The following is a 15433-nucleotide window of genomic DNA, read 5'->3' as shown; positions in this document are numbered from 1 at the left end:
TTAAAATCGTAATTAAATTGAAGCTAGACAACCAGGAAAAACATGGAAGAACTGGACGAAACAGCCGTCCATTAATTCCAGGTTTTCCCTGGTGGTCTAGCTTCAATTGACTCACGCTTTCAACTATGGAAATACTAAATCTACACAAAACCCCTTCTGATAATCTTGTATTTGTTTAATAATATTTCAATTCTGTACAGATTATTTGTTTTAAAAGACTGAAGATACCACAGGTATTGTAGTTTGACAACACTTTATCAGTAACACCTTCTATAATTGAATCAGGCCCACCCAGTAAAATCAAAAGTCAGAAGCGAGGAGGTTGGAAGATATATTTAATAGATTATCAATATATCGAGGAGTGACCGATATAATCTGGCTAGTGATCGCAGGAGACGTTGAGCACGCCGTTCCAAACCATGATCTGGTGAGGATGCATGACCGAGCACCTTCAGCTAAATAAGTCCATTAAAAATAATATGGTCAATATCTAATGTCGAACACTTACAGAGTTATTGATTTCGAGGATTTATTTACAGCTACAAGACTATTTCTTATAGACAATATCAATTAAATGAAAGCTGATTCTTCTTTAAATCTTTACAGACAGTTTCAAGTTGAAAACTTTACTAGGGTAGTATTATCCATAGATTGACATAATACAAGGAGTCAGAAAAAAACTCAAGGAACACTGGACTGTTGGTTTGTTTCACTATGATACACTAGCAGATCACCACAGGTCTATGTATTGTAGGATTCAAGTTGGTTGTATTATCTAAACCATCATAGTTATTAACATTCTGAGGAGATAAAGCGAATTTCAACTTGACTTACCAAACGATAAATCAACTGTTTCTGCAGTAATTTTTCGACTCATCAGTTGTTACAGTATTTAACAAATAGAATGTTATTGCAACTTGCTTCTTTTGTTAGTGTTGTACAGGACACTGATGACAGTTCATATCAGTAGTATGGAATTTTTGTCTTCATTTTATGCATTTTTTGTTTGTTTTTCGGTCATATTTTTCCCTTTTAGTCTCCAACGTACTTCTTTTCTTACCAGCATAACGCAACCACATCAATAGACGTAACTTCATAACCCTATGGATCTACTTACCATCATTATTCAGCGTTCTACGCTCGACATCAATATTGCTCACTAGATGGCAATATCACAGTCGGGGAACATAAACAATCGAGTTCTCCGAGACTAGACATCTCTACTTTTAAAGGCGTGACTAAATGAACTAAATTCAAGCAAAGTTTGCTGACCAATATGACCTACTTTCTAGTGTCTTTAACTGGAAGCTGCAGAGATGAAATCAGAGATAATGAGTATACTCAGTTACACTCACCTATCAGATTCCCCACCTCTGGTGAACAAGCCAACCTCACATAATTGTAAACCCACTTCGGAATACAAGATCTAATCAATCATGAGATTTTCAGATATATTATTTCGACCCTATGGGTTATTTTACTACCATTTTTTCCTAGTTTGCTTTTGTTGGCCTGTCTATTACTTTAATTTCATTATTTCTTTGGTCGATTATTATTTGAGATATTCTATTTGATGGGCACTTTGGACACATTTCAGTATACTACTTCAATTCATATTAAACGTGTCTAGTGCAGTTCAGGATTTATTTGATTACACCACAATCTCGGATTATTACAATTCCAAGTAATTCTAGTACCGGTGTCATTTCAATCCTATTATAATTACAGAAAGGTCTAACTCTGGTACTGATTTTATCCTATTACTATTTTAGTTCAGTGTGGCGCCTATACCTTTGTAATCCACTTTGATCTCGTTTAACTAATTAAATACATATTCAGGGAAATTGTTGTTTGAGTTCTCAATCCATTCGCTCTCTCCCAGTGAGATTAATAATACGAAAAATATTTCATTATATTAGCTTCCCAGAGTTTCATTTAGACGCCAAAAGAAGTACCCTGTTGGTAATAATGTGGTGAGTTAAAGTGTATTGACAAGACAAAGATATGACGGCTTTAAACGATTCATACAAATCTATACACCATGGGATTACTTATAAGACTAGACTATCATGTGATTGACCAACATACATCTCACTTAAATTCCATTGGTCATTGTACATTTGTTCATATGGGTTACTATAAATTCTTACTTATCATTTCCTATATGTAACAATCTGCATGTCTGTACAACCATCTAGTACCAGTTCCATTGACCATATATATTTGTTATATGTGCTACTCATAATTCATATCTGTTCAATGCACTAAGGTTAACTCAGGTTTATACTGGCTCCGTTCTAACAACAATCAAGTCGAGTCCATATTTATTTATACTCTGATAACTATTTCAGTCTCTTGTTGATTTATTGAAATATTTGAATACAATTTCTGTTAATTTCTATTCTAGTCCTGTTGATCACTGGATTGGTTAAGTGTCTGTTTGGTCATCAGAATATAAGTTTAATAATACTATAATCGGTGCATCTCGTGTGTTCATTTATTAACGATTAATGTTGAAGTGCTTGTACGGTTGCTATTTTAATCCATTTCTATGAACATTATATCTGGTGTCATTGCCATGGTACAAATACATCAGTGTTTCAACGGGGATTTCCAAACTCGAATATATATACAAATTAGATGTCACTAGTTCTTCCAAACAGATAGGGGAATATGTTGGGAGACTCGAAAGTTATGGAGAAAGGGCGCTATTCAGTTTAAAATGCTCGTCTAATCTCAAATCAGACAATAAGCCTTGTTAAGTTAACAAGATTATTAACCCAACATTTCCTGCCTAGAAAAAAACACTGTATGTAAATTTGATGATACAGTGCAATCAAATAACAAACTCTCTTCTAGTCACAAGTCTATTAGCTAACGGACTATTAGTGTATTATTCAGTCTTCCTGTTGCAAATATAAACTCGCATGTGAACCAGTTTTAAGTGAAATATTACAAAAAGAAATTTTGAAAGGCATTTCCAGTTTAAACCAATTGAGATATAGGATGCCAATACAGACAATCTGTCTTATTGTCATATTTATCCTACTGGCCAATATTCCGTACTGTACACACCAACAGGTAGTATGATTTTAGAGTACAAAAGGAACGGTTAAGAAAGGAGAGATTTTCTTAAAGGACAGTCATTCGTAAAGAGATCTGATACCTATTGAAGTTAAGTCTCTGCATTAGAATATCTTAATGATTAGCCAGTCAGACTTCAGATAGTTGGTCGTGAACTTTCGCGCGAAACTCAAAATACTGTGACTGACAGCTCATATAGCGCTATGGGTTTAGAAATGCCTACCAAAGTCACGTTACCGAGGCATTTAAAATTGATAAACGTGGGATACTAAACAAAACAAAATATGATTTTTCAATATTTCGAGGTAAGTAGAGGATGCATTTAAAATCAGAATCTGGACGTGTGAATATTCATTCCTATGACTCCAAAGAGGTCCGATCTGATCACTTCTTACTCTTGGCTAACCCTGACTCCTGTTAGGAACTCCTAAATCCTAATCTTAACCCTGATCTTTCTGAGTTTTCATGAAATAAATTACTTCTATGCATTACATGCATTCTAATTGACTTGCGCAAGTCAAGCTTACTGTGCAATAAGCTTTATCATATTGGGGTTTTGCTCGGTTGCTTGCGCTAGTTTGCCTTCTACGGCATATTTATCATTAATAGTGTTTTCTAAAGAATATAGTACGCCTGATGTGCGTACACCATAAATATAAGCTAGATATACCTAGTCAATACACATGAATTACGAGGAATATAAGATCCCCGCAGCAATTTGGGCTTTCAAGGTTGTTGCGGTGGAGGGCGGTAATTTGAACCCAGGTCTGATTTTAATCTCTGTGTGAAATGCAGCCTTCATACAGGAAGAATTTTGTAGTTGTTAGTTAGTGAATCAAAGTCCATTGATTTTTTATTTAGATAGATGACGACTTTCCTGGATATTCTGAGAAATGTTTTAACTTGGCTAGTAAGTATACACCCTACATAGAGAGTATAATAGTACCTAACGGTATGATCAAGGACAGGTATGTCAGATGTAGTACAAATTTATCAAGTTTTAAAGGCTCGAAAAAATGTCAATCGATATTTTAGAAACTTTTGAGTTGCTTAATGCAACTGCTATAAATCTCTTGTGCGTTCTTAAAGGCGGGTTCAAGTTTGCATCCGATCTAAGTGAAAAAATACATAACAGCGCAGTTACACGAAGTAAAAGTATACCCATCTTCATGGACTTCATTGTTTCTAGCACATACGAGGTGAGTTTGGTGTGATTTCTAGTTTCAGAACGATATCGTAGGGCATGAACCTCAATTTCATACTTACACTAACTTGACATCGTTTAAAGACAAGGTAATCATATATAAGACCTTATGAAAATTAATTTCAGGATGTTCTCATAGTTGAGGATTTACTTGACTCAGGCACTACTCTCAGCAGACTGGTTCCTTATATTAAATCTTTTGAACCTCGTTCCGTACTTGTTGCTTGGTGAGTTGATTAATTTTTGTCGTTTATCGTTTCTACTCTCATCTGTGTTGTGTGCATAAAGTACTTTGTTAGGTTTATAAGTTTTCATCGACCTGCTTCTTACTGCTTAGGTCAGTTTGTTCTAGTGAACAACTGACACTTGGTTTTTTTTATTTAAGCTAGTATCAACATTTTCTTATTTACACTTATTTTATAATTTACCGAATTTTATGATAATTAAAGGCACTAGGTTGTTTTGATGGAATTAATGAGTTGAATACTGGACAACCAAATCCCTGTTGTGCCCTAGTTAAACTATTGGCTTTTTAATAACTACGAAATAAATTTTACTAAGATAGTATCTAAAATACTACCTTTAACAGTCATATAACGCCTATCTGGACACAGTAAATAGCAAACACAGGAAGAGAAGAATGATTTCAGGGTTGGATTTGGATATCTTAATCATTTACTCTCTTTTAGATCCTTAAAGGTTGACGTTTTCACCTGACAATAGCTATATTTCTCGACTTAGTAGACCAAAAAGTTTTGTGGAAGATTTCACTAAGAAATGTACCGAAGAAGTATATGAGGCTTGTAAAAGCTATTTATTCAAACGCTAGGTCGAGTTAGCGCTAATAGCAAACGAACATCAGAAATGCCAAACTTATGTGTTGATTGTCATACCTGTCCACTATCTGAACTCATTGGTTTTCGTAGTAGATGTCCTTGGAACTCTTTTTCACCTAACTTTCTACGGATTAATCTTCTCGTAAACTCACCCATCGGAATGATGGACCCTATTGACATAGTCTTATGAAATGAAGACTAACATAATTCAATCGCCTGAACACTTTGAGCAACAAAGTCAGAATGTTTGGGATACGTTTCTCTTTTAAGTATCAAATGTTGCTTCATAGTTGGTCTACGTCACCCCTAACCTCTGTCATAGGTCATGAAGTAGTTGAGGACACTGACCACTTCAACTATCTTTTAATTTACATCATACGTGGTTGATCGATGTTACAAAAATTTCCATACTGATTCAGCAAACCATCTTGACTTACGCCGCTTTGCGTCAGTTGCAGTATAGGCGAGATGTCCATTCGTCAATCGAACAGTAAGTATACTGTTCGACAGTTCATAACTTATTAATTGGTGACTGAAACGTCAGTGAAAATAGAAGACTTTCATAGGCTTCATGTTCTTGATCATAGATGTTTTCGAAGCAGTGTTTGTGTATCGTGGGACAACCAAATAAGCAACCGTGAAGTTAGACGTACGGAGCTAGGTAGATATGAACATCGATCGATACAATTGTGGATCTTCATCAATTGATTTGGTAAGTATGTCAAACCCTCACCTACTTTGACTCTTAGTGTTGGTTGTCGTAGGAGCATGTTAGAAGTAACCTAAGGATGGGCATATGGAAATGTGATATGTGTTCATGAAATCACTGACCATTGGACTCCAACCACACGGTTGGAGTCTGTACAATCAGGGATCGGAAACTGAATGGTATGGTTCAGAATCGGTTACAGTAGCGCAGATACATTCAATCCTTATCTTCCTCTAGATCTTCTGTTCCAGTATTCCTCTATACATTTCTTTTAATTCTTTTTGTAACCATATTTATTATGTTTAGTCTTTCTTACTCTCGGTACTGTTACAACAATTTTGACTCCTTTGCTGTTCTCGTGTTACTTTGAGCTCATCCTACTGATTGGATATAGTAAAAATGTTAATTCTGACTGGTTTCGCTCTGATACTCTTACTTCTGACTCACAGCAGATATATCAGATTCAAATTTATCGAAATGTTATATACTGCCTAACTGATATTATTTACGGGGAAACGGATGGATATGATAAATCCTGACTTTCTGAGTTGCTCCTTATGTCGATCATTCTGATATATCATGTGGGGAGTTTTATAAACGTAAAATCTAATTCATCTTTCGGGTAGGGTTGGGGCTTGCAGACAGTACAGGTTTATTTGGTCATCTTTGAACTAAATTGTGGTGTTGCTAATGTTATAGTTCAGCTGCCCAAACCGAAGATGGTGCGAAGTTCAAAGGGAGATTCCTGAACCCTCAAGTTATTGTTATCTTAAATCATAACACTATTGTATATAAGATATGAACACTTCTGGGTAAGACCTTACATACAAATTATGCTGTTTTACTACCGAGAATCTCAACTGGATAGATTTATTACTTGGTTTCTAATTTGTAGCTTGATTATTATGAGTGGAAACGTTAAGATTATCTCGCCAATTTCATACACTTCACTGCATGTATTTATTGTACAAGAAGATGGTTGTGTTGACATACGTTGGCTATGTATTGTGGTCACTTGAGATTTTTATTTTATGGCGTCACTTTAAAGCTTGAATATCCGTTAACTATGTTTCTAATCAATTTGTGTTGAAATTCACTTCAGGATTTTATATTTATTTATCCTCATTCCCTTTTACTTCCCTACCTATCTAAAAGTAGTTTTGCTTTCTGCTTTATGTCAGCGGAACTAAAAATAAAACTTAATGAAGCCCCACAGAGTGTGAAGTCTACTTCAGCTCATCTTTCATTTATTTAAAAAATGACTTAAAATAGATACACTAATATTACCGTACTTCTAATTTCCTGAACTATCGAGGATATTAACAGCGTACTGTAAAGTTACTGTGTATTCACCTGGATTTTGTTTTTAGTCTTAGTTTACTCATTAGATTCCAAATTTTCACTCGATCTTGTTGACTACCTTTTTTGGTTGTTGATTGCTGGGTTCAACTTGAAGAAATATTAAAAAAAACATTGCTGAATAATTTTACCATTTTGTTAATATATGTACCAAACTACATAAATACAGATGATAGAGTTGTACATTCATGGATTAGTGATACCTTATTGGTGGTATTAATAAAAATGTCATGAGATACTAAGGTTTGACCAAGCTAAACTGTTCAACAGGTTTTTCCACAAACTAGTGCTTAATGTTCAGATCAGAAAGCTTCACATTGTAATGTCATTCTTGGCAAATACTGTATTATTACGAGTATACATGGTTCTTCCTGGGTTGTAGGCTTTTGCAAACTTGACTTACTGTTATTTTCTTTTTTGTCCGATAGATTAAACCAATCCAAACAGGTCACATACCTCTGCGAAACCAATCAAATAATACTGCCACAAGGACAAGTGAAAAACGAAAGCTTAGGCTATTATGAGTTGGTGAATTACTTGTCTGACTAAAGTTATTTCTTATGTATCTCTTTCTGAGTCAATAAAGACATATAAGTATGCATATACATGTCCATAAGTTATGTACAGTGAATCATAAGCATTATAGAACCTGGCTCACATGTTCTGTAGTTAGCATCGAGTCGCGGTTGACTATGATCACCACTACAGGAAAACTACGTGCCAGTTCCTAGGTTAGATCCCTCTGAAGGCCAAATATCAGAAGGCAGTTAAAGGTTGTAGTAAGATGTTTTTGTTGGCGATCTCGTGGTGTCGAAACAATACCGAGATCGTGCCAAAGTTTACAAGCGAGACCACTGAGCGTACGAGAATCGGCGTTAGGTCACAAACAATGGAAAAGTGTTTTTTTTGGTACACTAGAGCAAACAGGTACAGTAAAACAATCTCTGGTACAGTTGGTCATAATAATAACTGTTTTCATTATGCTAATCGCGTTCTCTTCATAAAAGGAGTTCACTACAGTTTATTGGTCTAAGTTTCCACACTATATCAGCTCAGCTAGTTATAGGTTATGTACAATTTGTTACTAAGCTCAAAGATTAATCCTAACAGTCAGGTCTTAACTGATTGAAGAATGATTGACCTACAGGCTAATACCCTCTAGTTGCCTTTGACATTTTATCGTGGTTATCTTGTATTCATACTCAGTATATAAGCATTTATTTTTCCATATGAAAAAAGACTTATTCATCTGACTAACGGTCCTGTCTTTGATTTCTAATCATTCGCATGCTCAGGTCAATAATACTTTAGAACTTGTCTTTTAAATGCTTTACTTCGCACTCCCACTGGGAGTAAGTGCTTGTATTTTGAAAGTGTTTAATTGGTTGAGGTAAACCGTCACATTATTAATATTATCATTTAATACTTGATCAAAAAATATATTCAGAAACTTGTTATAAAGACAGCATATTTTAAAAATTGTCTTCTGTCTTGTTTTATAGTTTGTTGGTAAAAAGAAAACAAAACTGTTCCGAGTTCCAACCAGATTGTAAGTTTAGTTTTAACATGAGTGTTTTAGGTTAAATACCAGCTCACTTGTTATGTCCCTACAGCTTTTTTGATTGATAGGGAATATATCTATCACCTATTTCTTACAATAACTATGTAGAAGTAAAAACATATATTCTTCCATTGACTCTCGAGAAAGCTGAAGAAGAATTTTCAAACACTATCACCACTAATTTGGGCTATAATTCCATCGTAACTCTTCTACACTTCGTCTTCATATTATTATGAGTATAGTGTTAGCTAGTATATTAATCAGTTTTGGTCCTTTCCTACATGTTTCAATCGTTGGTTGCTTCGCTCTATACGACTTCAGACGGAAGTTAAGGTTCTGTAGCCCTGTTAGATTATAGGTCTAGTCAAGGATTTATCGATTATGTCTTAATTATTTGCTAGCGTCTGGGACTTGGATGTTCTAGTGTATCGTATTATTTTAATTCACTATATCATTTCTAACCAAGCTACCAAAGTAACTTAAATACTTGTAGAAAATTCTCATTGGAGGTGAAAATTAACCAGCGCTACCTACTAGTGATATCCATTTTGACCGTTTCTTTTGAACTTTGTTTACCGCAAGTATTTTACGAATTATTCTTCCTAAAAATCCTTTAGTCGACCTTGAGATTGTGCAAATGGTACAGTTTTGTTAAAGAAATAGTAGTAAGATACAGAGCCCTATCAATACTGTAAACAAAATTCTAAGGATATAGGAGATGGGTCTAGTATCCACCAAAACGTAACTGTTCCTCAGAGTGGTTCTAAACCGATATTTAACTTAAAGAGAGAGAATACGATGACTAATTGTATCCATCGCTATACTTGAATAAGTAGGAATTGGATTGGACTCTAACAAAAGTTTAGCTCCATACAATGAAAATGTTACATTTTCTAAAATCACAATGAGCAGAAAAACTGAATATGAATGTTGAAGGTTTCGTAACTTGGTGTAAGTCGCTTCTTCAAGGAATATGTTGTGTGCAAAGCCTGCCAATCTACATGATCTATGGTGTCGAACTGGTTGTCAGTGGGTAAGTTTATTGTACTGGAGTTCTTCCTGTAATATGGCTATGAGGCACTTTTCAATCATAGGTATACGTAGATTTAATGGATTTAACCTTAATTATTTTAGAAGCATTGTTTAGGTGCAGCAAAGCTACTGAATAAGCGTTATTCTGACTATTCACAAAGTTTTAAACACAAAGTTGTTCAGTAAAGTGAAGGGCTTGGTTTATTTGAAAAAGCTGGGTCACTTGTTACATTAGATAACCTAACGTTCATTTCCACGTATAATGCTAGCTAGATTAAAAGTAGTTCGTAAAAGCACTGACTGATGAAATCATAATAGGTTCCTCATGTGTTCTGATTCCGACAATGTCTCAAGTTGTAGATATTTTTAAGCGGTATCATCCTAGGTGCTAATGTTCAAGTAATTTAAAACTTTAAATGACTTAAAATCAGTCACAATAGGGCACACAGGTTTATATTGTTTCCTTTACTTTCCAGAACTTAAACTTATCCCTTGTAGGATTTAATTTGTCCTACAGATATTCCACTAGAGTTGTAAACGAACACATCGACCAGTACCGCGTGTCTTATCGAAGTGAATAAAAATTATTAGTCATACTAATATAGCAAGATAATAATGTCCTTCAATTGTCAGGTCACATGCAATAGGGATAATTTACAGACGCATCAAACCTGATTGACGTAGTGGACTTTTAAGCAACAATTTGATTGGTTAATTATTGACATAACTAACATCCCTTTCAGTGTTGTTTATCCATCAATAATTATCATTCTTGTTCACCCACCTTCAATATATCCTGGTGTGAAATGGGAACACTTAGATTAATACACAATTTTGTGCTAATCTCCACCATATTATTTATATCTGGTATTGTTACACTTTCTTTGTAAAATAATGCATGAAATTTTATTGAAGATCATATACTCAACCAGATTACTGTCATAAACAATGATTACTTCATTGTTACCCTGTATATTACGACAAAGTTGGAATATATGAAGTACAATCCATTTTATTTTAGATAATCTGGTTGTTTATGTAAATTTGGTGATAAAGACGTCATGAAAGAGGAAACTAGACGGATTTTATTCGTTGAGATCAATCCATATTTGTTTCTAATTGTTACTGACTTTCCTCCATAGAAGAGTATTGTTATTTGAACTAAAACACTTGTCATAACTAAACAAAGACTAACAGATATGTGACTTGACTTTAAAAAGAAGTCAAAAACTATAAATAAAGATTTACCATGTGTAACAAAATCAAACAAAAATGATCTCTGAATACCTTGATTTTTATGTGATTTATTCACTCAAAGGGGTGTAGTGTGATCTACTTATATCCATATAAGTAGTATATGGTGTTGGTCAGACATAGAATGTATTTCGGCAGAAGACCGATAATGAAAGAAATGAAATGATGCGCAATTGGTGGGAAAATACATGAACAATGGAATTAGAGAAGATGAACTGATATTTACAGAAGGAACAGTGAAGATTGAGACAACTGGTTGTTAATTTGCAAATTAACTGTTCATTGTATGGTTATCAGAATTTGATGAAATAGTCTGTAATTTTTGCTTAAATACATTCTATTGTCCCAAGTCGTGTTCTGTTCACTACAGAGGCGCCAGATATATATGCGCCACACAAATCTCATTTGATTTGTGTGAGGGCTGTGATACTGCCCAGGTGCCCAAACTGAAGCAGGATTTATTCACTCACTGATTTATAGTCAGAACTGGATAGTACTGGACACTGATTAATCAGTATATGTATACACATAATTTATAAAGTCATAAGGTTAAACTGTTATTATCAACATAGGGAAGTAATTTGCTAAGTAGTAATATCTGCACCTTTCTAACAATTTTCAATATTTCAGTTTTCATTTATTGTCAGTCAGTCAGAGCTGCAACGTAGGACCAGGCATATATGTATGCCAGTCCAAGTTGCCACACCTCATTAGCACAACAAGATGAACACCAAATTCATAGAAGCAGTTACTTTAATGGTAGTAATATATAAAAGAAAAGATTGAATATAAGGATATGATATGATACAGGGAGAAAGAATTAGTTGGTAGGAAGAAAGGTATAAAGCAATTTTATTACACGGTTTAAGAGAAGACAAAGAGTGTATACACCTACACCATTGTGATCGATTCTGAGCCATGTCATCCAGAGTCCTGAACCATCGGTTACTATAGTCGCGCGGATCCCAATCAAGTAGTCTGCATCTACCAACATGGCTCAGACTAGAAGTTAGTGACTTCAGGCACTGATGCCATGTTTTGGTTGCAATGTTTCAGCTTTCGTTTAACATTTGTAACGTAACCTATTATTGATGATAATTCCGAAAGGTAGTTTAAACTAACTAAATACAGGTTTTTGGTCCTTAGGATGTTGTGTACTCATGAATTGAATTACTGATATTCAGTTCACTTCTGAATTCAATGAAACGTAAATTAATTAATAAATAACCATCTGTAGGTTTAATTGACTATTTAACTTTACATGTCATAGTACACGAGGCGTCTTCGCTCTATCGTCGCTTAGTATAATTCTCTTATGCATCTTGAATTTTTCTACTGTGACCGAAATACTTGGAATTGTTTGTAACGTTGTTGTTGTTCATTAGACCCATTATTTGGTCATAGATAATAAAAGTCGTTTAGCTCACTTTCTTGTTATCATTTGAATCACTTTCATACAATATGTATGTTATGCATTGTAATATAACAAATTTACTCTTATTTATTGAATTCCATTGTGTATATAGGATCTTTTGATTAGGAAGACTTCATGGAATGGATTCAACAGACCTAATCATAGCTTTTTTTCTCATTATTTTCATGTAGTTGTTGGTTTCGAAGTTCCAAATCGGTTCATTGTTGGGTATGCTATCGACTACAATGACTTTTTTCGGGATATACCAGTGAGTAAATATAATTTTGTAAATGTATTAATAACCTTTGATATCAATAATTTCTGAACATCAATAAATGAATGTTGTATTTCAATTGCTTTATTACTAAAATGCTCTAATCGTTTTTGGACGTGATCATATTTGACGTAGTAGTAGTAGTATTGTTATTCTATAAATATAAGTTGACAGTTGTGATTGTTCTGTCCAACGGCTAGTGTTGATAGTTTGACAACGCCGTTGTGTGTAGTTAGTAACTGCATTCAATGTTGATACTAAAAATTAATGAATATAAGCTTATTTCCAACTTGGATCAGTAATGCCATAGGGTAATATACTACTCGGTTAAGTAGTTTATATATCAGTATAGATTTGTGGACATTTTATTGTGGTTATGGGTTAGAGTCCCGCGTGCGGGATCGTGGATACTCACGCATGTGAATTGTCATACTAGGAAGAAATGATCGTCCAGTGCTTCCAGATTTCTAATGGTAATCTAAGATTGATCAGTTTATGATTTTAATAGTATATGTACTTAAGTACAATATAAGGTCGTTGAATTAACTTCACTTCTATAGGCCCATTTAATGGGGTCACTAATTTATTGAGTCTGCTCCCGCCAATTATATCAATCCCTACTAAATTTCTTGACACTTATTGACCCACATGAATTCTTTCTGTTTACGGCCTATCCAATCAACACATGAATGCAATCACAGGACCATGATCTATTATAAATAGGAAATCACAATTTCTATATCAATAAGTCACTCATAATACAAAACTGAACCACAAGTTCCTAATCAATTAATTGTCATTCATGTATAATGAAAGATAAACCATTAGTTAACGCGTTAAATGAAAACTTATAATTACAAGAATATAAAAATATTATAAACCAAATGTTTATTAAATACAATTAAAGTATATGATAATCCACCTGTTGATTAGTTCTGCCAATTCCACCTTTTCACTTATTTTTCATTATATAAGTCATAAATACCTTTATAGATCTTTCTTGTAACAATGAATTCAAGTAGACATTCTATTTGACAGAACATGAAACACATTTACATCTTAGTGATATTGTAACCGTGTCTTATTCTTTAAATCTAATTCAATCAAGACAATAATCTTTCACTAATCGAAGTCAGAAGGATTGATTATGAATACAGCGGTCTTGAGTGCTGTTAGAGGTATGAGGGCGGTTATCACTTCCCGGTTGCCCACACCGTGGAAGGGTTCTTCTAGAGGTACCTGAAAAAGAAATTGGGTTAAAAATGGTCTCAATGACCTGAGAGCGTGACCGCAGTACCCAAGGGACAACTGGTTGAGGTCGGTCACACACAATCTTTTTGTGGGTAATTTTTGTGTTAGCTCCATACTTGTTCGGACCTTACCGCCGGAGACGGATATCTGCGGGATAAGGTGAGGTGTGTATTTTATGGGGTGACCTTTTCTAACCACACCCCTCCTTGTGGGAAGGGAGCATCGCTGTTATACTGGTTGTCTGAAGGAAACACTTTATTGCCGTCACACCTCTGTACAGTCAGCAGTACGACTTCGCCTTCGGACCTTGGGTTTGCTGCTTTTAGTCTTACCGCTCTTCAACCGACCTGTCTGGCATGATAGGACCTTGGGGAACGATTGTTCCAGCCAGTATAGCTCGATTGGTTCATTACGATAGGCAAGCCCGACCACCACGTCAAGGTAGCAGCAACGGTCGGGACTAATCAAAGTATAAAATCACTAGTTTTATAATCCACTAAAATGTCTACACTTTTTCCATCAATATCTATCCTACTGTTTGTTTGTTTTTTCACAAGGAAAAAACAGACTACTTAATTAAGTAATATTCAAGTATAATGTAATTCATTCATTGTACATTCATATATATAATATCTTTTACATTATACATTTAGCATATATGTTCAATAAATGATGAAGCGAAGAAAACATTTGCAATATCCAAATCAGATAAATAATGTTAAATAATAAATCCATTTAATGATGTTTAAAATGAAGTACACAATTCGGAACTTGATTTTCTTTATCTCTATAGTACTATAGTATTTTCAATACAATTCAACTTTATTTAGATAAACGTTTGGGATTCCTAATAGATTTATTCTATCTTATCTAATTATTCCCTTGTATACTGTTACATATTTTTTTGAAAGAGATCAACTATTTTTTTTGTTTTTTTTTCCTTTAAGGTATGTATATTCAGTAAAGAACAGAGTAGTTTAAATAATTGTAAACTTATATTACTGTACAGTATGTTATACACTAGTAATTTTTGCAAATTTTAGTCTTGTTTTTATTTCTAGTTTTGTTTTTCTTTATTAGTTGGTTAAATAGATTAGGTTAAAATATTATCACAGTTATTCTTACAGAAGCCCCCAAATACCCTGGTACAGCCGAGAGTAGGGAGAGTTCGCTCTCCCTCTCGAAATGCTTTCACATGGCCACACGTATATAGCCTCTGCCAGGGAAATCCTACTCACTGCCTTCTCGTGGCATTACTGTTGTTTGCGAAATTGAGAGGACGAAAAGTGAATGTCCGGTGCTTAAACCGGGTTGGTGGACACGGAAAGTCCATCTAGGGGAGTTGGAAAACCCTGATTTCAAACCAATCGTGCACATGGGTTGGCTCCAGTATCCTGAGTGAACGAATGGCGTATGAATCAATCGTTGGTCACCGTCTACCATGGGACTTCATCT

At 34.5% G+C, this 15433-nt stretch overlaps 1 protein-coding gene across 1 annotated transcript; it reads left to right on the top strand.

The window, feature by feature from the left end:
* Positions 1 to 3873: 3873 nt before the first annotated feature.
* Smp_168500 (hypoxanthine-guanine phosphoribosyltransferase,putative) lies at positions 3874 to 15012 on the top strand (the record flags this gene model as incomplete). Its single annotated transcript, XM_018791179.1, has 8 exons — positions 3874 to 3906; positions 3946 to 4052; positions 4091 to 4283; positions 4312 to 4377; positions 4415 to 4515; positions 8695 to 8741; positions 12645 to 12721; positions 14632 to 15012. 8 exons carry the CDS (start codon positions 3874 to 3876, stop codon positions 14692 to 14694), a joined length of 687 nt encoding a protein of 228 aa, XP_018645691.1. The 3' UTR covers positions 14695 to 15012.
* Positions 15013 to 15433: the final 421 nt, after the last annotated feature.

This window comes from Schistosoma mansoni, assembly GCF_000237925.1.
Source record: "Schistosoma mansoni, WGS project CABG00000000 data, chromosome 4 unplaced supercontig 0032, strain Puerto Rico, whole genome shotgun sequence".
NCBI classification, from domain to species: domain Eukaryota; kingdom Metazoa; phylum Platyhelminthes; class Trematoda; order Strigeidida; family Schistosomatidae; genus Schistosoma; species Schistosoma mansoni.
Note: the sequence above shows the minus strand (reverse complement) of the source record. Positions and strands in the feature narration are given on the sequence as shown.